The following is a 27061-nucleotide window of genomic DNA, read 5'->3' on the forward strand; positions in this document are numbered from 1 at the left end:
CCGGATTGTAACATGCAGCCAAAGTGGTAGTGATAGCAGGCAGCCAGCAGAATAATGAACAGCACACATACCAAGAGAGTTCTTAATATCATCATCCTTCAGAAAAGAGTTTATATCGAACCAGTAATTTTTACGTCAGAGAACACAAGTGACAATGAGGACAACCCTGTCTCATTTTGTATCCAAGAGGGGAAAAAAAAGTTACATTCATCTGGCAATCCCCAGCAAGGTCAACAGGAAAAGGCAGGCACACTTGAAAGCAGATTTGAAGGCAGCGCATTGCTAACCAACTGAGGGTGCTGAAGACTGGGTGTTCCCTGGGTAGCATGCAGCAGGCAGCCTAGTTACTACCCACGATCACTCTTAAGACCGTTTATACACGATTCTAGCATTTCAAAATACATCTCTATACATTTTTATAGAGTCTTTCCCTTCTAAGTCAGGATCATTGTACGATATTAGAAATACACTTATGGGAACACAGCATTGCTTTACTCACATTTTCCCCAATATAATTTTGGGGGAGGGAAGGCCAAGAAAGAGCAGCCAGAAATAAAAGCCAGTCAGAGAATGAGTACAAAAGACTTACAAGATAAAGGTTACACAGACCACCACTATGGCTATTCCCATAGTCCCTCCCCTCCTGGATCGTGTTTAATGCAAGGAACATCTTAGACCAGACAGCTTCTTACAAGACTCCATGCTACGCTAGCTACTTGCACCAAATACAAGTGAATCAGCATAAGAATCAATGGGTAAAACATGTTATACAGAAAATCTTTCTCAGATACCTGCATCTGATCATCACAGAATCATTGAGGTTGGAAGTGACGTCTTGAGATTGTCTAGACCAACCCCCCTGCTCAAGCAGGGTCAGCTAACACAGCTTGCTCAATACTCTGTCCGGTTGGGTTTTGACTATCTCCAAAGATAGGAGACTCCATAACCTCTTTGGGTAACCTATTCCAGTGTCCAACCACAGTAAAAATGTGTTGTCTTTTGTTCAGACAGAATTTCCTGTTGTCTCTTGTCCTGTCACTAGGCACCACTGAAGAGCCTGGCTCAGTCTTCTTTAGATCCTATCAATGTACATAAATACCTGGTGAGAGGACCCCCCTGAGCCTTTCTTCTCTTTTACTGGCTAGACAACCTCAGCTCTCTCAGCTTCTCCTCATATGAAAGGGTCTAGTCCCTTAATCATGTTAGTTGCCCTTTGCTGGGCTTATTCCAGCAAGGACCACAGACCGTGCTTATAAAGAGCACTCCCAGCAAGTTTGCAGTTTGTAGACCAAGCCCATTTTGACATACTGTCCTGGTTTCAGCTGGGATAGTTAATGTTCTTCCTACTAGCTGGTATAGTGCTGTGTTTTGGACTTAGTATGAAAATAACGTTGATAACACACTAATGTTTAGTTGTTGCCAAGCAGTGTTTACAATTAAGTCAAAGACTTTTCAGATTCCCAGGCCCTGCCAACAAGGAGGCAGGAGCCTTCCGCAGGAGGTGCACAGAAACTGGACAAGGACACAACCAGGACAGCCAAACCAGACTGACCAAGGGGATACTCCATACCATACGATGTCATGCTCAGCAATAAGAAGCTGAGAGAAAGGAGGAGGAAGAGAGGGGCATTTGTTATTTACGACATTTGTCTTCCACAGCAACTACTACGTGTACTGACACCCTGCTTCCTGGGAAGTGGCCAGACATCACGTGCTGATGGGAAGCAGAGAATAAATCTTTGTTTCTCCTTTGCTTCCACACACGGCCTTTTGCTTTATTAAACTGCGATTGTCTTGAACTACAAGGGGGTTTTTTTCCATCTTATTTTTCTCCCCTCCCTGTCCTGCTGAAGAGGGGAGCAACAGAGCAGCTTGGTGGGCATGTGGCATCCAGCCAAGGTCAACCCACCACACCGGGTTGAACCACAACACAGTACCCTGAAGCAGGGGCACAGTACTAAGAAAACAGGGCTTATACTCAGTACTGTTCATTTTGCGTTCAGGGACTTTCAGAAGGACTACCTGATCTCTAGCTGTATTGCTGATCATAACATCATCGGCCTTCCTAGCTCTCCAGTGTTAGATGCCAATTCATAACAACGTGATGATTCAGTCTTAGCAAGAAGTTAAAGATGAAGACATGAGTACCACAATTTAGAGGAAGACATCCATTCTTTCCAGAACCTTCCAGCAGCCCAGAGATCCATCTGCTATTAAGGAAGGGAATCCTACAAATGGTAATACTTTTCACATACAGAAGACTGAGATTGTGTTTGAGTTCCATGCAAAGATAAATTCAAGGCATATAAGAAGTAGGAATTCCCTAGTTTCTGTGCTTTTTCACCTTTCCAAGTGCAGGAATAACTGTCTGCAAAAGCATCAAAACAGACATGCATTTCTGTTAACAGACCACTTGTTGCCTTGTACACAAGAAAAAACACACACGCACTTTTTCAGAGCAAGAGCAACCCAAAACTATAACGCAGAGTGTCTGCTGAAAGAGTGATATTAAAAATTTGGCACCATCTAATCTGACAGTTTTGTCATTTCTTTGACTCAGGTGGGATTTTTTGGTTGGTTGAGTTGAAGGACAGCCGGTTATGTTCTGTTGATGGAGGTTTTTAAGATTGTATAAAAAAATGCAACTGTTTGCATGTGAAATTAGAGTCTGGCTTTATTGCCTCTCAGAACATGGTCCAACAGACTAGAGAAAAGCTCACACAATTTTACAACCACATAGTTCAGCTGCAGAATGTCTCCCCCCCAGTTTCTCTTATATTTTTCAGCATTCCACAGTTACATGAATTCCTCATAAGTACTTGCAGAGCAGGCAATGACTTCATTGTAACAGACGGTCCCAGCTACATAACCAAACACCAGCTCTGGAAGCTAACATTTAAGTTAATAGCTCAACACAAGCCAAAAATCCAGCCTTTCAAAGAACACTTTTCGTTAAGCATCACCGTAATTCAAAGCAACTTCCGTTTTTATTGAAAGTGTGTTAGTATCAGTTTTATGAAACAGGCAGGAAACTCAAGGTTTCCATTGCTGCTAAGTATAAAGATTTTCATACAACAATTCCAATTTTTTTCCCCACCATGAGAGTTCAGATTAAAGATGGACCACCTCCAGATAACACAAGCTGTCTTGAACACAGTGTTAAGTAGCTTCCTATTACAAGTAGGGGCAGCCTAATGTAAAGACTTGAATTCCCTACAAATTTCTGTAATTTAGGCATTGAACAGCAGTCCTTTCCAGATTCAGATGCACTAGTGAAAGAACAGTCTTGCTTCTCATCCCTGCCAGTAGGATTCTTCCAGCATAGCTGATGGAGCCATTTGTGCAAACACTATGCAGATACAGCAGTGAAAGTCAGCTGAGTTAGCTTGGCTTGGCAATTTTAAACAGTTAAGCCAACCCAGAACTTACTCAATTTGTCATCCAAAAATCTAAGGCTAACCAAGCATCTATGAGATCATTTAAATGTGTAAAGTATGTATGTGGCTTTGAATAGTTTACAACGCTAGACATATGATTCAGAACAGTTATATGTATACATAGTAAAAGAAAAAAAAAATGCACAAAAGTCAACATGTAATTATTTCAATTGAAAAAAATTCTCCAGGTCAGTTCAGAATGAGCTACAACCTATTGAAAGAGTAGTACTTTCAGGTAAAGTCAGAATGCAAGACAGTATTACACCTCTAGCTTGAAAACCTGTTTTCAAGGTCTTCCTAAGAATTTGAAGACACTTGTTGCAGCATTTTTCTGCTGACGAGAAGTATTGCTAAACACAGGGTTCCCTTCAGAAACAGTGAGATCTTTTTATCCAGGTGCTCCACCTGTAGGGAAGTTGGCATGCAAGTTTGTTGAAAAACATCAGCTGAATTAATGTATTGAAGTCAGTCTCCACTTGCTCCAAGACAGTGTGGCTTTGCCAAACCAGCAGTTGCTTTACTGCTTCTTCATAGAGACTATTAATGCATTGTAAGAAAATAAACTGACCCTAATTTATATAGATTTCAAACTTCCAAAAAACAGAAAGTTATAAGTGATGGTGGGACCTCCAGAGGTCCCATCCAACCCAAACTGCTCTGTGAAGAGTTAGATATAGACCTTGCCTACGTAAGTACATGGAATGACCTCATGAGCAGGAGCACACACCTGTTATAGCAGCAGTATCATTTTAATTAGAGCATACATGTAGGTATCTTCCCTAACATATTAAAATACAATGGAATACTTGTATCAGCACTGCCATTTATGAATTCAACATTTATGCTTGTCCTTACTAAATCTGGAAATCTGCTCACTGTAAGAACCACTTCATTGTAGTCACACTTTGGCTGTGTCACGGCCCAAAGCTGAGCTACCCTGGGTCACGAGGCGGGGGGGCTATATGAGGTTTGAGATTCCCTTGGGGGTAAATTAAGGTGAAATGACACCAAACGATCAATCAACTATTTTATTTAATTATGGAGCAATATAAACCTCCTCCCCAGAAAACATTGGTCTTTTAATGCCGTCTACAAGTGCCGGTATGTTACTATCCAAAAAGAGAGGAAAAAGAGAAGAAGTGAAAAAGAGGGAAAAAGAGAGAAAGAAAACAGAGACAGGAAGGGTGAAGTATCACCGCCCTTGAATCCAGCGAAGTTGCAGCAATTGAAGTTGCCCCTCAGGTGGTGGGCGTGCGCAGTCGCATCATGTGCTGCCCCTTAAGAAACTCAGCTTATTTGCACGAGAGGCGAGAGGGCAGTACGTGGTCATCAGTCCCCGCCTTCAGTCTCGCTCCATATGCTAATTATTTTGCATGCTCGGTCCTCTTGGATCATTCTGGAAATGAGTCTGGGGTCATCGAGGGGGTCTCAGGTGGTCACCAGACCACCCTCTACCATCAATACCACGGTGTGACCTTGTTTCTACGCAAGCACAGTTGTTGCGGTTGTGTCATGAGGAAACTTGTTACTGAAAAAGACACTGTCCCTTCTACACAGAACTTGCCTCTTTCCATTATCAAAAGATCACTCAAAAACGATTCGTTTAAGGCATACCATTCGTGCCACTGATCCGGTTTGTTACAGGCTGACCTCCAGTTTAGCTAGAACAATCAAATGTTTTGGATGGCCAAGGGAAATAAAGAGCCAAATTGACATATGGAATATAATTGCTCTTGAACCACGATCATTGTTACCAAATGCTAACCAGAAGCCTTTAATGACTGCAAGCAGCCAGCCCTTGCAGTTTATAAGGGTCATCGTGGATACTGTAAGAATATCCCAGTAAAAGAGACTGAATGCACATCCAACACAAACATCTTCGTGTGGAAGACAATAGCATTTCACTGTCTGTCAGTACGTGCTCGAGCCAGATTATTAGTTTTGTTTTCCAAATACATATACTGGATGGGTTCCAAAAAGAAGAGTCTGCCACTTTCTCTCCTTGCTCCCCAGATTTCAAAAGTCATCCTAACCCCTGATGTAGCATAATACAGAAAAAAAAATTCATAGGACTTTGAAATGATAAGACAGGTTTTCATCAAGGCTTCCATCAGCTTTTGCTAACACTGGTTAAAAGCATAGGAATTAGTGGGTATGGAGGAAAAGGGTATGACATTCAGTTTTTTAAACAGCTGACAGGATATCGGTTCCATTATTAGGACCTGAAAGAAGAGAATTAAAAAGATAGTTGTTCCCTCCAGGCTACTCCCCCACCCCCAAGAAAAGTGATACAGACACAGAAAGGTGAAAGGGAAAGAAAAAAATATCATATAGGGTGAATACCTTTCTCCACAACTCTAACTCTGATTTCTCCTGGTTTGACAACGATATCAGGTGGGTTCTTGACATCGCAAATATAAGTGCCGTTGTCCCGGAACTGCATGTTCGATATACTGATAGAAGCATCTTTCTTGTTAAGATCTCCAGCCCAAGTGATCCTGTCTTTAAATGGTATGTCCTTTCCAGGGTATGGCTTTCCATTAAAGTAATAGAAAAACTGTAGTCAAGGAAAAGAGGATATAAGAACAATCCAATTAGAGATTACAGAGCTACCATGCTTCTCTCACTCTTATAGCGTTCTCCCAGAATCCACTGTACTATACACAGCTAGTATTTGAGATTTTTTTCCTCCTGCCTCACCACTTTAGCCTGGCTGGTTGCCTCTGGATCACATAAGCATGCTATGGCTTATAACTCAATCACACTAGCACAACAGACTGCAAGTTTTGGGTTTCTGTTGGTTTTGTTTTGTTTTGTTTTGTGGTTGGATTGTTTGGGGTTTGGGGTTTTTCCCCTGTTTTGGGGACACAGAGTCTTGCAGACAAGGAGGTGAGGGAAAGAGAAAAAGGCTGGTGACCTGGGAATAATTAAAGGATAGAACAGTTCTAGATCACAGTCATCTGTCTTTCAGGCACAGGAAGCCTTCTGCATCCTAGTAGGAAAAGGACACCAAGTTTCCTACCCTGTGTTTTGCTGTGTGCTACTTGTGACTACAGCACAGCTAAATTAACATGCAATACCCTCCTTCCCTCCACCCCCAAAAAAAAAAATCTCATGAACAATTTAGAGCGCACCTAGCTGTTTTCCAGAAATCTTCACAGTGACTAAATACAACTGTTTCCCAGTTTTTAGGTGACTAAGTTGCACGTTGGCCCGCACTGCTTAGACATGACCAAAAATCCTTAAAGAATGAACCTGCTTAGTACAACCTGAGGAGAAACTGTGTATTTCCTTACTATACCTGACCAAAATTGGAATTTACAGCAGTAGAAGTGCATAGACTTCTGCAGGACAACTCTGCTGTCAAACATATGGAATGTTAGAACACTGGCCATTACCCTATAAGAGAGGGATCAAGGCTGCATTGCCCAAGCACATTCAATCTCAATTTCACATTCTGAAAGACAGAAAGACAAACTTAACTCAACCAAGAATCAACCCAAACTCTCTTCAGTTCAGTCTCCAAAGCATGGTTATAGAAATTTAAGACAATATTCCAGCTTTTTCTTTCTACAGCCTTCTTTACGAAACAGTCTCTTTGCCACAGAACAGCCTGGCTACAAGCCAGTCCTCTTTCCATTCAAGTCATCTCCCATCTCTTTTCCTGTTCCTACCCTTGATCTGAGGCTTGCCATTCCAACATCCTCTCTATTAGACCTGCACTCTGAATATCAGGCCTGATCGTGTGGCAGCACAAATTTTATCCAGAGCAGGTACGTGCACATGACCATCTCTTGTGCTGCAGTCAATCTGACACTTATTTGTTGTCTACAGGCTAGCATAAATCCAACAAACTATGTCATCTGGTAGGAAATCTGCTAGCACACAGTCATCTGTCAACATTTTGGAGGAAATCTGCATCAGTCTGCAGCATTTCCAGCTGGATTATAGCCTTCAGCACAGAGGCACTGCATTACCACACCCCTGTGCACTGGGGGGATCATCCAACTGGAAGTCTAGAAGGCAAGAGGCAGATTCCTCAGCTCTCTAGGTGTCCACACCTGGAGGAGGAGAAATCACAAAGAAAAACATGTCCTGAAACACAAGCTAAGTGACTCAAGCCACTCCATGCCTATGATTAACTGATTTAGCATGAGACTTCTTTTGAAACCTAAAGCTGATGGGTTTAGACTGGTTTAAGCTGACTGTGAAACTCTGCTGTCATCAGATGTTTCATTCACGCAGAGATGTCTCTATAACTGGGCATGTGGAGGGCGGAGGGGACAAGCAGGGGAAGCTTTCGGTCAAGTCAGCCTCACCACATGGCCACAAGATTGCCAGAGCTGGTTCTAAAGAGGCACAGGATCGTGCTTTTCAGAAGCATAGACTTAGCTCAGACATAAGCTGATCATGAGATTGATCTTTCAAATTAATGCCCACCATGCCATGTAATTGACATGACTTGGGTTCATTAAAAAAAAAAAAATCTTCCCTCTATACCTCCCACAGCCTCTCAAAAGAAACATGGAATTAACATCAGATCATGCTGGGTCACTTCAAAGATAATTTGCCAGGTTTTTTTTTCCCCTTAATGTTGTGCTGATAACGACATCCAGGTAGAATGTCTAAATTGACTTTGCTGCCAAAAAAATGTTATGTCCTGAAGTTGTCTTTCTACAATAAGGGGTTTGGACAGTGATGCAGAAAGAGAAGGGCAAAACAGGATATATGGTGGATATTTCTATGGGGAGAGGAAAACATACAAACAGATGGCTTCTTTTCACCCATCCTGTTCAACATTGCAGGAAATATGCCCTACTTCCTTAAGCTTCCCAGCTACTGCTTTGGCTTCCCAAAGAGAAGAGCTCCCTTTCAAAACTAAATATTTATTCACTGAAAATTCAGAAGCTGATTCTTCAGAGCTCTACATAGTGAGCTAGATGCTCATACACTGTTTGGGATCATCTCTACTCTGAGCATTGAAGAGCTCCTAGAGTTTAAATGATCTCATGTCTGCAGGAAAGGGAAGGAGACAAACACTAACAGGCTGAGCAACCTGCTGTCCCCACATCGTCCCTGCTGCCCCAGAGTCCCTTGTTCTGTTTCCTCTAAATTCTCACTCAGGGCAAGGAATAAGAGGGAAGTGGAAGTGAGAGAGAGCTGTTCTGAAACCAGGGAGGCTGGTCTTATTTAAACCCTTTCAAATAGAGGCTATGCAGCACACAAGCAAAAATTAAGCAACATGCATAACACACAATGTAACACTGTAATAGTAGTAATTCAAATTTTGTGACCGCTATCATTCAGTGCACAGCTCCACAGCTCATTTCAAGTGCAAGAGGATATAGAACTTAGGGTTCTTAGAAGATTCCTAGATGTTCATCTACTTCATACATACTGCTACCACACCAACACCCCTCTCCTCTGGCTAACAAAGTACTAGCATATTTTGCAGACGCTGCACACTCCAGTCTTTGCGCAGATCTAGTGTATGACAATGCTTTTAAACAACTCTAAAAAGCCCCCCTAAAATCACAGTGATGAAGACACATGGAAGGAGGCTCCAATCCATATTTGCTTGCTCCTCAGAACCAACTGGAAGACCTCTGCACACTTATTACAGCCTCCCCTTCCAGGTTTGTTCCCCTACAGCCATTCCTTACTGAGATCCGAGTTGCGGCTCCCTCTGGTTGAAAACTCCAAGAAACAGATGCTGCGCTGCTGATCACTTCCACAGATGTAAATGTGCATGGAAGCTTTGCGTCTGTCCCGTTCTCCACAAATATCTCCTCTGGTGTGTTGACCTCTACTGCTGATACTTTGACTGTATGGGAAAGGTAAAGAGAAGAAAGAAGGAGAACAAGCGGCATCAGTGCTGTTTCAAGAATCAGGAAGTTGAAGTGGTAACTGTTCATATCACATTGCCTGTAAGGGGAAAAGAGAAGAGACATCAACAACTCCTACATCAAGTGTGTGCACAGACATTGCATTATACCTGCAATACAAACAAGTATAGAGCAGGCCAGTTCACTTCTCTTTCCTTGTATTATCTGTTACAGGATGTTTTCCATCCACAGATGTTTCCTCTACAACAGTTTGTGGAAGTAAATTCTATGGTGCAAAGGATGAGCTTAAAAGTCTTTCCTACAGGCTGCCAGCAGACATTGGAATAAATAAGCCCCATCAGAGGAACTAACATCTTGGACCCAGCTATTACCCAATTTCCTCTCTGGCTCACATCTTGTTTCCCATCTCCAGTTTTTCTCAGCTGTAGGTAGAACAAAAGTTCACCTCTAGAAAGCTGAGGAGTAAACCCCTCTGGCTCCCAGCTAAGCCATCTGCTTCTCCTCTCTGGCATGCTTCAAGGTTTTCATGTGCAAGACATCTTAAATAATCACTCAGCTATAGTTCAGAAGTGTGAGAGTAGTTTAGTGTCTTTCTACTATGAGGCTTATGCATGGTCAAAACAGCAAACAGACCACAACCACCTCCCAACTTTAAAGTAATTAAGGTTAATACTGTGCTTGTACTGTTAGTTTTCCTACAGAGTAAGTGAAATTCAGCGTGATTCAGAAAACCTGTTGAACATATTCTTTATATGGCACCTTTTAAACTGCAAAGACACTATCCCTATCCATATTTAAGCAAAGATATATCTGCACATTCATTCACGTTTATGTTAAGAAATAAAGTGTAATCTTATGACATCACAAAAGAACATCTTTCAGTGTTTGTGTCATGTCCATGTGAAAGCAAAGATCTTGTAAAATCACTGTGGATGGGTGGGCATGTGACATGTACCCTCAGTAACTCAAATATAAGTTTTGATTTTTATTGAACCACTGTTTTCAGCATAGAGATGGTACTAGTAATTTGCTTCTGATCACATGATTCAGCTTCTGGGCTACAGTATCTTAAATTCAGGGATTTTCCTCCCTTATTTGAAGCGGAAAGCAAGCCTTCCTGCTTCTTCAGTATCTTAGCTGATGTATTTCTCAACTTTGAATAAACTAGCTCTTGAAGTAGGCAAACTGAAGAGAAAGATTCCAGTTGAAGACAGTTAGAAAAAAATTTGAAAAGTAAGAAAACCCCACCTACGTTAGTCTTTAAATCATGGGGTTTATGCTTTCAGTCAGTGAGAGCTACCAGATCAGCAGCCTTCAAAAGTTGGATAGCAAGCTTCTTTCAAGTGATATGACCATCCTAAGGTGTACATTTGCCATAAATCAGGTTATTTTATCGGAGCTTAAAAATAAGCAAAGCCCATGCTCAGTAGAGAATTTTAGAAACCAACTTTCACATATGCAACTTTAAGCCTCCTTCCCCAAGAAAAAAAAAGCTGGCATGAGCATGCCACTTCACATCTTTCTCCCTCATCCCGAGACTACCAAGTCTATTGGGCAACTCTAGCTGACCAGCTGCGGTCACAAACACAGCAGGTAACGGCAGCTGGTCGTGCAATACTGACCACCTGCGAGCTCTGGAGTGCTAGTTCAGTCAATGAAATGGCCAGACGATGAAAGAGATGAAAACACCCTGGCCATCTGGGTACGCCCAACAATCCCTACGTGCATGGCTTTGGAGGAACCGCTGTGTCTCACCCAACCCGCACGGCAAGCCAGGGGAAGGCAAAGCACGTGCCCAGGGGACACAGAATTAGCATGCAAGCACTGCAGGGGTGGGAGAATTAAGCATACCAGTTTAATTACAATAACCAAAGCCAGAAGAAACCACCATTCATTCACTTTGCCATTCAGAGTCCACACTGTTCACTTCTCAAACTTACTAACTCCTCAGTACCATCAGGTTATCCATGATCCCTCAGACTCCCCTGTCATCATTGCTCTCATTTCAAACAAGTGAAAGAGAAATAGCACCCTAAGGGAGGGGGATTTTCATCAAGAGGTTGTATCGGAGCTTCCTTTCTCTTGTACGTACTCTGACTATGGGCCAAAAAATATTCTTTTGTAAAACAATTACCAAATATTTATTTGGAACATACAAAGGCTTCTAGCAATTCAATGAAATGAACTCAGAGCTGCTGTGCTTTATATATTTTTTCCAGCTAATGGAGTAGAAAAGAAAAAAATAAATAAAACCCATTGTTTTGAGTCCAAGCCACAGAACAAGCCTCCCTTTCAAGCATAAAACAAGCAAGATGCACTCAGCATTTGTGTAGGAGGAAAAGACTCTGCACAGACATTGTCTGCTTCTACATGGTACGGAGAACTCCTTGCCACACACAGACAGTGGGTAGCATAGATCTGCTTAATCTAAAGAAGTCACTGTTCTAACTCACTAACAACCTGTGAGAGAACTGTAGCAAAGCAAAAGAAAAAAAAAATCTGACTTCTCCCTACAGTCTGGAAAGGCAGGAACTATGTAATCTTGTACAGATATTTCCAGCATGTTTAATTTTCGTATGTCCTATTGTTGTCTCAAATTCATGTTTTTCTTTGCCCATTCTCTCCCCCTAGCCTAAAAAATGTCCCTTGCTTTATTTGCTCTTTCAGTGTGCACTGCTTCAAAAAAAAATTTTCCTGCCTCTGTTGTGTCACAGCATGAGCCATAAGATCCTCAAATCTTAATATTATTGTTTGGAAGTGGTAGAGAGGCTGTAACACTTGACATTTGTTCACCCTTAGCCCTCTATTCCCATGCTTTCACTGATACGGTGGTGGTTCCCACTACCTTGAACTCTTTGGCTGCCTCTGCCATAATAAAATCCACATGGATCATCTTCAGCTCTAGCTCTTTTCCTTCTCTTTCCACATTTGCCAGGATTACATCCTTCTTCCAGCTCCTCCATCTATTTAAATACTTCAGTTGGAGAAAGTTGAATTTTGAGTCATATTCCAGTCACACTTACCCACTGCTCCATTCCTCAAGCTTACACAGCCTTAGTTCCTCTCAAGAGGAAAAAATTCATCACAGGAAATTGTCTGAGAGAGAAGACAGCTTTAGGAAGGGAAGGTCTGCAAGGTACGCAGGGCAAAGATAAACATTTGCTCTTCTCCCATAGATCCTCCTTGATCCCATCACCCTGACCAACTGCCCGTAGCCCAAATATTTCCCTCTGAATCTCTTTTCTAGCCCTCAATTGCTTTAATTCTTCTTTTCAGCAGAAAGATGCTTCTATTTTTCTCACCTACCTTCAAAATTGTTGGGAAAAAAACTACCTGTGCCTCTTCAGACATTTCTTTTTCATCTCTAGTGCTGTTGGAGCAGTTTTACTCCAATTATATCAATTCTCAACAGCTAAATTTTCAGCCCCCACACTTCAATGAAAAGACTCCATCCTCATCTTCCTTCTCAGACAATCCTATTCTTGAAATAGGACACAACACTCATACTCTTACTAACTTACTAATCTTTTCTTATTGTTCCCGTCATGGATCTTCCTTCATTCTTCATCAACGCTCTCTATTCTCAGGTTTCTCTTTCCTCGTATCTTGTCTCGGGGATCTCATCTGCAAAACAAGTTCAGCTCCCATCACTGTACTGACTACTCAGATCTGTGCCTCCGCTCAGGATCTGTCTCCTTATGTTCAAAGAACAGTCGCAGTCTGACATCTTTGTCAATGCTAAGTTGTCAGCTGACGCTAAATGGGACTAAAACAGAGCTCATTTCTTTCCCCAGAGCACTCCACAACTGTATTTATCACCACGGACCTGCCACATGTCTCCCCAACTCATAACCTGTACAGCATTTTTGACTTTGAACTCTTCTGAGGTCAAGGTGGAGTCTTTCAGAGTTTCTAGCCACCCACTCAGCTGACACCAGTCTAAAAACTCCATTTTGTCTCTTGGCCTTCATTACTGCGATGTCCTTTTTGCTCTGGACAGATGGTCAGTAACAGACCAGTAATATCACAGTTCCTGGTAACCAAACTGCTCCAAGGGTGATATTAAGAGGAAGACATTGCATATACAAGATCACTGCTTTCTTCCATGAATTGACTTCAGAAGATGTAGTATTCAACATACGCTTGGCCAGAGCAAGCATTATTCATTATATAGCATTGCCACCTAATCAACTTTATGGACTCAATACCGTTTAAACTTACTTGCTGGGAATGAACAAGACCTTCCTAACTCTGAAGGTGTAGCTCTCCAGTAGCTTAAGCAGATCTGAAGATGCAGAACTTTCTTCCTAGTAACACCAGTACGCCTGCCAGGTTACACAAAACTAGTGAAAAAGCCCCATGTTTTCAGACAGTTCAGCCCTGGCCCAGCTCACAACCCCCAGGCACTGTGCCGTCACTGACACCTTAGGAGTGGCCACGATACACTGCTCTGAAATCACCCCTGCGGAAGAAGCCTTTACAGTTACCAAACAGCAAAGTGTAGGAAGAGGTCATTCAGAATTGATAGCAGACAAGCATTCATAACTACAAGAGGTTGCATCTAATTAGTTAACCAAATTGTGGTTAACTATTTAGTTTTCAGTGAGATTAAGAGCAGTCAAGCTTAGGGTTTTCACCAGCGTAACATGAAAGACTCCAGCATTGCACTGGTAAGTGAATTTAACTGGTATCTTTGAAATGGGGTACATCTTGATCAAAAACCTCTTAGAGAAGATGGCCAGTTGCCGTCTACAGCACACTGATGGCAGTCCTCCTCACAGGTGTCCTCTCCAGAACATCTTTGGCCAGGTCAGCTGAGACTCACCAAGTCACACATGCTGGCAACTTAATCTGCACAGGAGAGACAGGCTATGTGACTGGCTATCTTACAGGTCAAAGTCTGGATTCTTCCCCTTGTCTGCTACCACTATCTGCTTACATTCAAAGTTATATCCTTGATTAAATACAATAATATGCAAATTATGCTCCAGTCCTCAGAAACAACTTACAAGGTCATGAGTTGACATAACAAGGTTACACGGGATTATAGAGATTCACCTATGCATGCCACAGTCATTGAAATGACACCAAGCATCCAAGCACTCATCCCTGTTTCAGTATTAAGAGACTCTTGCCCCCAACCATGTTATAGCATCAATCTCATCAGACTTCTCAAATCCGCATTGTAGTACCTTCTCCTAAACACTGTCTCTCACACTTGGGAGGATCTGCTCAAAAACTGCAAACTGATTTCACTTCCTTCAAGCTCTCTTAAGTGCCTCCAAAACATTTAGTAGCAGCATCTGTATAAAACCAACAGCGCCTAAGCTGCTAGTGCTGGAGATCAATGCCTCCTAAAGCTGAAGGGTTTTTTCCTACTTTTACTTGTATCCCCTGGTTGCTCACGCTTGTTTCATACTGGTTTAAAATATATATATATATTTTATATATATATTATATATATATATATAAATATCTTTTGGGGCAAGAATTGGTTTTATTCTACATTCTCATTGTATACAGAAATAGGGCCTCCCTAGGCAAAGGCTGAAAATTTGGTTTGGTAGCACATCACAAGGAAATCCTGCCTTGCACTGAAGGTTTGCACTAATTAACACACAGCTAATTAAAATTTGTTTGTAGACCATAGTCTCCAGTGCAATCTCGGATTCAATACAAAAGTTCTGTTAATTAAGGCTATGAATACACCAAAATAAACTCGATCCCCCCAGATCCAACTCAGCTTGATCACCAGCAGTCCTAACAAACCAAGAATGCAAACAACTAACACTGTAATCACGGGCATCTTATCTCCTCAAGCACAAACACAGTCGAAGCAGAAACTTTTATCAGATGACTAAATACTGGATGCTTACAGCTGCTACAGTTCCCATCCTACACTGGGAAAAGCGTTATACTCCCTCTTGAAATGGCTAGTCATCAGTTTATTAATTAATACAAGCAACTTGCTTTATCTTAGAGATGCCTAGTAATACAGTCATTTATATAATTTATAAATAAAGTCTCTTATGGATGAAAGATCAAGAAATAATCAAAAAGTCTGATGAAAGAAAGATTAAAAGATTCAGACAGGCTGTTACAGGTAACAAGTTGATTACAGAGTTGCAGATCAGGAAAATGGAAAGAAATGCATTAATACAACAGAGTTCCAGCAGTTCACATTTAAAGGTCTCGATAAAATGATAGAAAAGTCAGTGTATCGGTATGTTCACTATGGTTTCCCCAGCAGCCCGGAAGTTTCATCAGAAAGGAGGATGTGGGATTTTCTAATGACGTGGGGTCATAAGTCACAAAACCAATATACACTTGTGAAACAGTGTTTTCATTAAGAAATACGCTTTCTTAATGTCAAGCATGTTGTGAAACATCAAAGCCTACTGTTGATATAATTCTCAACTACAGTTGCATGACATTTACTTCTTTCTCCCACAAAGAAAGATCAATCCCTGTACAATCAGCACGAAACAACAGCAGCAAGACCCCTACAAAATGTTTCAGAAAACCAGCACAAAGTTGTATTTCCCTACTGCAATTACGGGCACTTATGTCCCCATAGGCCATCATTTCTTCACTGTAGATAAAAAACTTGGTGGAGAAATCCTAGCTTTCATGGTCTTAATATACTGGAGTAGACATGCCCAAGTCGTTCCTCTGAAACTCCCTAAGATCTGTTAAAGCATCCAGACGCTGGGTCGAATTTCTGCACAAAGAAACCATGTTGAGGCTAAATGATGTCAATGAAAGTGAAATTCATGCCAGCCATTCCACCTAGGAGCAAACCATACTGTATTTCATAAGGACAACACACAAGTGTCACAGAGCCACAGAGGTCAGCGTAAACAAAAAATAGACTGATTGGCCATTTCCACACCAGGAACCCATTACGGTGTTATCTGGTCTGAAGTCTTATTAGGTGTATAGATATAAAAATGCATATATACATATATATTTCTACATATATGTTCTTGCATGTCACCGTGGTAGATCAACCTTGGCTGGCTGCCAGATGCCCACCCAGCCGCTCTCTCACTATCCCTTCCCAGACAGGACAGGGGGAGAAAATAAGATGAAAACGCTCATGGGTAGAGGTAAGGCCAGGAAGATCACTTACTAATTACTGTTCCAAGGAAAACAGACTTGACTTGGGGAAAATTAATTTAATTTATTGCCAATAGAGTTGGATGGTGAGAAACAACGACAAAAGCTAAAATACTTTTTCCCCTCCCCTCACCCCCCCCAGCTCAACTTCATTCCTTCATTCCCCACTCCCAGACAGCCAGGGGGAGATGGAGAGTTGTGGTCAGTCCATAACAGCTCCTCGCTCTTCACACCTTTCCCTGCTCCAGCATGGGTTCTTCAGCTACTGACCTACTCCAGCCTACGTTCTGAACTACTCCAGCCTGGGGTCATCTGTGGGCATCTGCTCCAGCGTGGTCCTCTCCACCTGCTGCAGGGGAATACCTGCTCCACCGTAGTCTCTCCCAAAACTTCCAGGGGCGTCAGCGGGTTCTCTGCCCCAGCACCTGGAATACCTTCTCACCTCCTCCTTCACTCACTTCGGGGTTTGCAGTGTTGTTCCTCACACCTTTTCTCCCCTCACTCCTCACCACCTGTGTGCAGGTGCTTTGTCCCTTCTTAAACATTATCGCAGGGGTACCACCAGCTCGGCTGAGGGGCTCAGCTGTGCCCTGCAGTGGGTCTGGTGGAGCTGGCTGGAACTGACTGTGTCAGGCACAAGGCAGCCCCAGCCTCTCCTCATGGAGACTGTCCCTGCAGCGCCCCCCCCCCCCAAAACCTTGACATCTACGCCCCATACGTTCATATATGACACAAAGCAACATCAGCTACAGGAATGATGACTAGACAAAGTCACATCAAACTATCTTGACATCTAAGTTTCAAAGCAACTAAAACTAAATTCTGCTGCCTCAAAGGAGGACAGAAGAGTTTAGTTTCACTCTCAAATGCCAATCTCCAGAACAGCTTTTTGCGGCTGCTGCAAGAGCTCCCCAGCTTGCCAATCTCGTCAAGCAATTCAGGCTGCTGAAGGAAAGAGAGCTTCCTGTCTTCAGTAACACAGCCAGTCCTACAGCACCCTACCAGCTCTATGAAAAGGAAAGAAAAGCTGCTGACACCTAGCCCATGAACACCTACCACCTCCTGATGCCTTGCTGCTGGGAACATTCATCCCCTGAGCAGAGACAAGCTCAGAAGAGCATCTGCCAACACAACATTCACTTTCTCTCAGCTTCTTTGCACATTCAGCTCAGCTCTGCCCAACTCAATGATGAGGGAAAAAGATAGCATCTCACCACCCCAAGTGAAAGGAAAAGAGTTTCACTGAAAAGCCTTAAGCAGGCTGTGGTAAAGCTGTCAAAGCAGTCAGTAACATCCATGCATGTCAGCCCTGTGTACCTCTGTGCATCTACTTTGACAGAACCTGAAGACAAGTCTTCAGAGTGACTAAGCTTTGCTATATAGTCAGTTTTTCAAGTGGGCTCTTCCACATGACGCAGAGCTGCTCATTGTTCTACCAAGGGGCAGCAGAAGAACCTATGCTGAGATTTACTTTCCAAAGCCCATGCTTTTAATCAGAAGTGAAGAACAAGCATAAGAAACAGCAAAGAACATCTGAGCTCCCTTGCCAGCCAGGCAACAAATTTCTTGTTCTATCCCAAGGAAATCATTTTACTGGTATATCACTCTCTCAACCTGGAAAGCATAAAATTGAGATGCTTGTAAGAGTGCCGAGATCCATGAACAAGCATTACAGTTGTGCTGCTTCATGTGCCAATTACAGAACCATTCATATATCAGGTTTGGACAGACACTTATTTAGTCTTGAAGCCAGTAACATCTAGCCCTGTTCTAGTATATTTCCCTGGGGATCACAAAACAAATACTTCCCTGCCTATGCTGGAGACTGGGACACCAATCAGCAGCTCAGGTACCTTCCAAATCAGACATCATATTTTTCCATTCAACAGCCCTTAAGTGGTTTCCCTTCCATGACCAAGTAAGTTTACAAGTGTGCAAATTCAAGTAAACAGTTCTTGTTGACAAAGTCAAACCAAAACGGTGAAAAACCCAAAGGGACAAGTTAAGTAAACTCATTCAAAGTGCAAAGGGTAACTGGAACAGCTGATGGCAGCTGTTCTACCCCTAATCCTGCAATACTAACATAGCCATTAACAAACACAGCAGATTACTCCTTGGGCACAAGGAAAGATTCCAGAAAATGGGAATTAATATTAAAGAAGGGCTACGCAGAACATGAAGATAAAGAGTACATCCCAGAAGACTCTCCTAGAAACACACCAAGTTTTTTCCCTGCAAAAAATGGTATCATTAAGCTTGCTTAACTAAAGAACTGAGAGAAGAACTGGGTACAGGTGCTCAACATGTGGCAGAGAGATTGAAGAAAGCATCCCGCCATCACAAACATTTCCTAGAATTACTATAGCAATCCACCAAAGCTCACGATGTCTACTAAAGAAATGAGAGTATTAAGGATCAGAAGTTGCTGACCAAAAAAAAAAAACCCCAACCAAAAAAACCCCAAGCAACCAACCACAAAAAAAATGTGTGGACAGTAGAGATGGACACGTCACTGACTGGAACAACAGCTTCCCCCTAGGTCAGCACTGGTTATTAGTACTATTTCAAGTGAAACTATGTTAAAAATACCAGTCATGTTGCCAACTGCTGATGGCATGCAGCATCTTTTTAACAAAATCTAGCATTAGCAGCGTGAAAACTGCCAATTTCCAAAACAAACTAGGCAGTAGAATTTAGGATGTGGATATGCAAATGTCCCAAGGAGATACTGCGCAAAAGGCTACATATCAAACAGAGATAAGAAGCTGACCTTTTTTTCCCCTTTTACAATAATCAATACAGAAAGTTGCAACCAACTCAGTGACAACAAATTGATATACACCAAGAAACATTTGCAGAAGACGCACTTAGAACTAATACCATCCAAGGTATTAGTAGCATTTCAGTACCAGTCAGTCCCACGTGTCATCATTCCTGACCCAGCATCATGTCCAGCTCTTGCCAAGTATTGGTATTTCCACCAGCCTGAAAGGTGAACACAGGGGTTTTCCTGCATACAGAGGGACCCGATTAAAACCTGTTAAATAAAATCCCATCACTTAACAGAGCAAGCAGATAGAGACAGGTGAAATTAAGTCACCCAAGCGATTACCGTCCTCAGCTACCAGGCTCCTCAGTCACATAGCCAATCTGTTCTGGTGTGACTAGAGACTTACTTTCAGCAGTTCAAGCAAATCCAAAGATCTCTGAGGGACAGATCCCTTACTGTTCCACCAACTGCTGAGCGCCTGCAGCCAGCTCTGGCACGTCGCTCACAGCAATCTTACACTCACTTGCTAACCAAACTTGCTAACTTACTTGCTGAGCAAACTCATAACTACCTATAACCTGCAGTAGCGCAACCACAAAATCAAAAATCAAAGCATTGTTTCACAAGAATTTGTCAGTGGTGGTGCCAATCTAAATAGCTCCCATGCCCACTTATAACATGAACTTGATGAATCTGACCTGGAACTAGTCCATGTTCAAAACAACTCTTTTTCCGTTGTTTTCTTTTAAACCAGACCAACACCCTAACCCAATCCACTGTACACCATATTTGTACAACAACAACCAAGCAAGGTTAGGAATTACTGAGTAGGAGCTGCTTCAGCTGGCTCTTCCCAGGAATGCTTCTATTTTGCAAAGTGTTTATGGCCTCCCTTGTAGCATACTCTACATCACCTCCCCAGTTTATACATATGAGGTCATTTCTAGAGCCATTCCTTTGATCAGAGCAGCACCTTCGTCCACACCTGTGCTGACTTTGTCAAGCAGCAGGGTACGTAGCATCTCCACGCAGTCATCATCTCAGCACCTTCCACACTGAGAGAGTCAAGCAATCCTGTAAGGCCTCTATCTAAAAACTTCAAGACATACTAACCAGTCAGATTTTAAAAATCCTGCTGCACATACAGCTCTATAGAATTTATTACCAAAAGGAAGCCTTGTTCACCATCTCTCACTCACGTGCATTACAAAAACAAGTTACTGAAAAGCGTAACAGATGTCTAGCAGCCAACTGAAGATAAACGCCTCCAGCACTGGCCATTTCACCTACCTGGAGGTCACCTGCCCTGATTTACCTCCTCCTGGTGAAGTGAAAGTACTTAGGAAAGTGCCACCAGCCACCACTCACACAACTGCTGCACTGCTCAGATTTTAACCCTCCCTTAAGAATCACAACCTCAATCTGGTTTTAAACACTGAAGGTAGGGTGTAACCAATGTGTCAGGGTGAGCTCCTTTAATGCCCCTTAACATCATGCGTGTAAAGGATCAGCAAATGTACCACAAAGCATCTTTTTCTGCAGGGTTGGAGGTAAGAGAGTTCATGAGAACAACTAGCCTTCCTGTTTCCTTCCACACTTTAAGCCAAAACTTTGCAGCAGCACAAACTGGAAAGTGCCAACTCAACAGCTAAATAAAAATGCAGGAGCTGAAAGGCACAGTAGGAAAAGGGAACAATATACAAGGGTTGTGGGCTAACCCCAGTGTGCAGCTCAGCTGCAACAGACAGGATGGGGGAAAGAATCGGAAGGGTAAAAGTGAGAAAACTCGTGGGTTGAGATAAAGACAGTTTAATAGGTAAAGCAAAAGCTTTCATTCACTGCTTCCCATGGACAGGCAGGTGTTCAGCCATCTCCAGGAAAGCAGGGCTCCATCACGTGTGTAACAGTGACTTGGGAAGACAAACGCCATCACTCTGAACATCCCCCTCTTCCTTCTTCTTCCCTCTCAGCTTTTATTGCTGAGCAATACCATCATACGGTATGGGGTATCCCTCTGGTCAGTTGGGGTCAGCTGTCCCAGCTGTGTCCCCTCCCAACTCCTCGTGCACCCCCAGCCCACTCGCTGGCAGGGCAGGGTGAGAAGCAGCAAACGCCTCAGTGCTGTGTAAGCCAATCTAAAACAAGTAACCAATGTAAAACATCGATGTGTTATCAAGCCTGTTTTCAGCAGAAATCCAAAACACAGCTCCTACTAGCTACTATGAAGAAAATTAACTCTATCCCAGCCAAAAAGAGTACCAATACAGTTACTCAATATAAACACCTTCAATTAAAATAAACCTGGCTTATACAGGACAAGTAACAGAATGATCCTGCCATTTTGAAGTTAAAAGAGATGGGGGAAAACCATAACAATCAGTGTAACTGGGGGGAATCACCTGGCTGAAGGGTCATCTTTCAACCAGCTCAGACAGCAAACAGTACTGATGTTGCCCCTGCCTCAAGATGCACACCCACAGCATTTGTGCTATGGGTACAGCTTACTGCTAAACCCTAGTCTGAGTAAACACTTGCTCTTCTAAGTAACTGCTGTTTTGAGGTAAGAGTAAATCACTGAAGTTAGAGTTCTCCAAGCCTCTTCGCCAGCAGCAAAGCCAGTTCAGAACTTCTTGTCCTCTCCCGCCACAGCTTCCTCTTACACAAGATGTTGGCATCCTCTCCATTGTGCTAATCACTACATACAGGATCACACTAACCCAGATCAGCAAAGCAGTGAAGATAAATAAACCACACACACACACACACACAAAAAAAAAGAAGACACAAACCATAAGGATGTAAATATTTTCATACCCAGAACTTCCAGCTTTCTGATGTCTTCCTTGGATATCCTGAGTTAGCATTCAATAGTTTAATTTTTTTTTTTTTTGCATATAGGACTGCTTACTTTGTTAATTTATCAGTTAATTACATGTAGGTGGCAGAAAGAGCCGTGTATGCCATACATGATCAAACCACATCACATCATATCACACTCAGAAAACTCCCACTATGGGTACTAATAATAAGCTTTAGATAGATGACTTCATGATGACCGATATAGCACCTCTCTAGCTAAATAATAACTCTTTAGAAACTATTCAGATTAAAACCTTCCAAGTCAAACAGTACAAGATGTCTGCCTTGTAAAACCAGGTTTCATTTCTTTGGTCTTCCATCTAGACTGAAGGTACCCTGTATGGTACATGGGACATTCAGAATCTGCTATTATCAGTCAGGATAAGATAAGTCCATAGACAGACAGTGGAACTGCCACTTAACACAATCAATTGCAATTCAGATAACAAGCAAAAGAGCTGTGCACATTGTTATTTACATAGAGGTAGAGGACTGTTGGGTGGCTGGGGTCATAAAGAACCTAGCCATTTTACAAGGTGGCACTAAACCACACTTTATAATCAAAATATTAAGTTATAGTCTTTTCAAATCTTGCTGCTGCTGAGCAGCAGTCACACCATCAACCTAACCAGCAGAGAGAAGAGTTTATCCACCTCATCACCTTCTCCCTTTGCAGAACCTGCTTAGTGCTGCAGGCAAGAAGTCTCCCTACCTGCAGCATCAGTGGGCTCAGCTTAAAAGAACTAACAGCTTCTGACGGGGTGAATATAGCAATTCTGAATAAACCTGGCACGAACACGAAGTGAGCATTGCAACCCTGACTTACACTGTTATTTTCATGAAACATTTCAAGCAGCAACTGAAATGTGCAGGAGAGCTCAAAGCACTCACAGGCACTTGAGCTATTTAACATCTCAATCCTCCTCTGCTTGTGCATGTGTATGTGAGTGTGTATAAAAGAGGTAGTAGGAGAAGGAAGAAACAAAACAAAAAAAAAAGATCAAGCTTAGTTGGCATCACAAAGAATAGTAGAAATATCAGTAATATTCTTTCCAGTCATGTCTAGACATTCTTTAAGACTTTCAGAAGCAATCAGGCACCGCCTTCATGTTAAACACAGATATGATATCACTTTAAGTGATGCTTACACAGCTTACAAATTCAGTATTGCAAAATAATCCATTTCCTTGATAGTCTTGACTAGTTGCAAGGCTCACCCACTCATACAAGAAATTATAACTAGATTAACTACTTATGCCACAAATGTCCACAGGATCACAAACGGTACACTTCACAATGATCGTTCATTGTTACAAGTAAATGAAGCAATCGAGTTTTCAGACAACTAAGCGTAAGCCAGCAACATGAACTTCTAACGCACGCATACGGTGCACACATGAAAATAAGCTTAAACCCCCATTGTCTGTACTTAGCTGTTATGCAACAGTTACCTGCTTGGCTAGGCAAGGCAGACTGTGATGTTAAACCAGGCCTGTACAACACAGCCCCCCAAGTAATATTTCTGTCTCGCTGCAGGTTATTGGCCACAAGAAATGGGTCTGCCATCGAGCATGCAAAGAGGCAGAAGAGGAGCCACAAGCCACGGCAGCTAAGCTATGCAGCACATTGCCCAGCCACACATCACATCCAAGCAATTGAGTGGCAACAGCTCTCTGAAAATGCCACTTCTGCCCCTGCCCTTTGGCTTGGCAGTTCTTTATTTCTGAACCTCTCACTAGATGAAAATCCAGCAGAGAAAAGGGGAACAGAAAGAGGGTCCTTGAAAAATAGCAGGAACCCGAACGACACAGGCAAGCCGAAAGGCAGAGTATTTATTACACAGGACTCCTTACAACCCCAAACTCTAGAGAAGGTCATGTTTTCCCTATCAATCACCAAGCTACTTTGCATATGCAAAAGAGGTGAAGAGCCTGCACACTGGTCACTTATTCCAGTGCAAAGACACAAACTTTGTGCCAATGCCACACATGGAGGGGAAAAAAAGTGCCTTTTCAAAGCAGTCAGAGGAATAAAGGATGTGCAGTATAAGCACAGAGGGAAGCCAACATGGGAGTAACTTCTGATTTGGGGTTAAAAAAAAAAAAAATCAACAGTTGTAGGGATGGGAACAGAAACACAGTCCAACAGAGGTAAGAAAGTGATTTTAACACCCATTTATTCTTTTAAATTGCAATCTCACTTTTTAGATCATCTCCACCCCAGGGAGGGTCTCTTCCAAAAGAGTGTCTTGTAGCTTCGCTCGGGTTTAAGATACTATATTTGGTTACATACCTCAGACTTTGTAGATCTACTACTCCTAGCTACACATAGCATTACTGTATTTGTACCTTTTGTTGTGGTCAGGGGAAATACGCACCTTCTCCTGTCTCTATATTTATTTTCAAAGAGCTTAGTTTTACTGCAAGCTATGTATCTATTACATCTACCTACTTAGTTCCAAATATTAAGGTTGTCTCTGCAGATATACAGCAGGCCTTAGCAATCTCTGCTTATGTTTACTGCAAAATGCAGAAGTCTTAAACAAACCCAAACAACAATGCTATTTGCAAATAAGTTTCAAGTTTCTTACCACTCAGCACAGTTCCTTATTAAACTTCTTTCCAGATGGATTCATAGTTTTACACAGTTTTCCAGACAGATGACATGAGAAGGCATCAGGCTGCTTTAATGATTCCTATTAACTTACTTTGCAAAGTTTTACCCGCTGAGCAAGTATTGCTAACCAAAAATACCTTCAGGTGACATACCATCATTGTCCACCCCTAGCATCTACACACGCTGAGCCACCTTGGGAAATGCGTATGATCTTTTCATTTCGGAATGGTACATTAAACACAGAACTCTTTGCCCTGTAAGGATATAAGCCACAGCAAAGTTAAGCATTACCCTTGCAATTTCTACCGCTCCATAGCATTGAACTTATTCTCCATCTATAGAGTCATAAGCACTTCATTTTGGCTGATGTAATACTCCTGCACCCAAATACTTCACCACTGACCAAATCAAAGGTGTTTTCTAAGTCATTTACCCCAACTCCAGCGTCCCCGTTTGCCAGTCACCTCTGCCTTTCCTCAACAAAGCCAACTCGCGTCCTCTGACTTAATAACCGACCGAGGAAAAACCGGCAAGCGCTGCTCCAGGGCCGCCACGCATCACGCCCGTGGCATCACCGGGCCCTGGCCACGCCGGCACCCTGGGACGCCCGAGGCAGGCCCCGGTACGGCCCGCGGGGGAGGCACACCTCCCCTTCCCCCCGGGACGGGGCTCCCGGTCCCTCAGGAACCCGGGCAGCACAGCGCGCCCGGGCACGCCGGGTGTCCCGCGTGGGCCAGGCCTGCCGCCGGCGCTCGGGGAGGGAGCAGGCTTCCACAGCCACGCGGGAAACGCGCCCACGACGCCGATCCGAGCCCCGCCAACTGAAGCGGAGGGGGCCGATTTTGAAGCGGGTGGGCAGGGAATAGCTGAGCCGTACTCTGCCCCCGAAATCGCCCCCCGTTCCTGCAACCGGGAGACGACGATCGAGAACGGCATTTAAAGGGACGAACCGGCTGCACTCGGGGCGCGGGTCACCCCCCCCGGGAGACGTCCGTCCCTGTCCCGTCCCGTCCCCCCCCCCCCGAGCGGCACCCTCCGCCAGGGGCGAGGTACGGGCCGGGGAAGGGCCGCCCCGCCCCCGCCTGCCTCACCCCCCAGGGCCCGGCGGCGCCTCCACGTGCCGGGCCGGCCCCTCTTTCCCGAGCGCGGATCGGTACGGGCGGCCCCCACCGGGCCCGACCCAGGCCGACAAGCCCAGCCCGCCGCCGCCTGCCGCGCCTCGGGTCAGGTCGGGTCGGGCAGTTCCCCCCCGCCGCATCAAGATCCGCCCAGGCTCCACGCGCAGCCCTGCAGGGGCAAGCGGCGGCGGCCGGCCCGCACTCACGTACTCACTTACCGGCGGCCAGCACGGCGGCGGCGGCCAGCAGCCACGCCGAGCAGGGAAGCCGCGCGGGAGCGGCAGCCACCAAACGCCCCGCAGTGCCTCCAACCGCTGCCATCTTCCTACCGCCACCTCCCCGCGCCCCCATTGTCCGCCCCCGGCCACGGGCCCGCCTTCCCGCGCCCCGCAGCGCCCTTCCCTCGCCGGGATAGGGCCACGCCGCTGTCACTCGCACACACCTCCTGCGTCCTCCTCGCCCCCACCCAGGCCCTGCCCCTTTCCTCCCCGAGGATGGGCCAGAGGAGCGATCCGTCAAGTCCGGGCCCCCTATCCGAACAAGGAATGCACTGGCCCGCCCCCCGAGCCGGGCACGTAACTGGCTTCCCCCACCACCTGGAGGGTGGTGTTGTGGGAGTGTTGTTGCGGTTGTGGCGCGCTCGGGGGCTGCGGGCCCGCTAGGGCTGCTCCCGGTTCCGTGAAGTCCGGGGAACCCGGGCACAGAAGCGTGGCCGCGGTATTCCCAGCCGTGGTGGCGTGGCGGAGGCCTGGAAGCGCCGGGTCTCGCTGCTGACAAGCGCGTCGGCCTCTCCAGGCAGTAGGATGAGCCAGTGCCGCCGCGGTGCGTAGGGCCGCAGCCTGTCGGCCTCCCTTCATCTCGCCCGCGCTGCGCCTGCTGGCCTGCGTCCGTGTAGCTCTGCCTCCGTGTCGCTCTGCCTCCACAGGGACACAGCAGGGGAGCCCAGGGCAGCCCAGCGCCAAGTGCCCTCGCCTCAGGCTCTGGTGCTGCCCAAGAGTTAACCTTCTGTGTGGAAAGCTTAACAGAGTGCCTTTGGAGGCATGCTAGCTGTCTTCCTTTTACATCAAAAAATACTGAAGACAGCTGACAGTCATACAAATGGAGTTAGTTTGTTAGTCAAGACCTACTCAAGAGCTGTGGGCCTGTTGCTTTTGTGACCTATGAGGGCTGCAGCAGAATTCACTTTGGTTACAATGTGGTGTTTCCAGCTGTCTCTATGAGGTGAATCTCTTGCCATGCGTCGCTAGGCCCGGTTTTCCAAAGAGAAACAACAGGAGCAGGCTGCAGCGTTTATTT

General features: G+C 44.2%; 1 protein-coding gene across 7 annotated transcripts in view; it reads right to left on the reverse strand.

Annotated features, from left to right (window-relative positions):
• The window catches only part of MPZL1 (myelin protein zero like 1), a 47884-nt gene extending 21736 nt beyond the window's left edge, over nucleotides 1–26148 (reverse strand). For 6 of the 7 annotated variants that reach the window (XM_054832509.1, XM_054832547.1, XM_054832500.1 and 3 more), the window contains exons 1-3: nucleotides 25984–26148; nucleotides 9101–9261; nucleotides 5781–5994 (exon numbers count right to left, since the gene is read on the reverse strand). In XM_054832509.1, the coding sequence (XP_054688484.1) occupies nucleotides 5781–5994; nucleotides 9101–9261; nucleotides 25984–26116 (508 nt within the window). In that variant the 5' untranslated portion in view covers nucleotides 26117–26148. Of the gene's footprint in view, nucleotides 1–5780; nucleotides 5995–9100; nucleotides 9363–25983 lie in introns of all 7 variants that reach the window. The other variant, XM_054832519.1, reaches the window with a different exon arrangement.
• Nucleotides 26149–27061: the final 913 nt, after the last annotated feature.

Source organism: Grus americana, chromosome 1, assembly GCF_028858705.1.
Source record: "Grus americana isolate bGruAme1 chromosome 1, bGruAme1.mat, whole genome shotgun sequence".
In the NCBI taxonomy this organism is placed as follows: Eukaryota; Metazoa; Chordata; class Aves; order Gruiformes; family Gruidae; genus Grus; species Grus americana.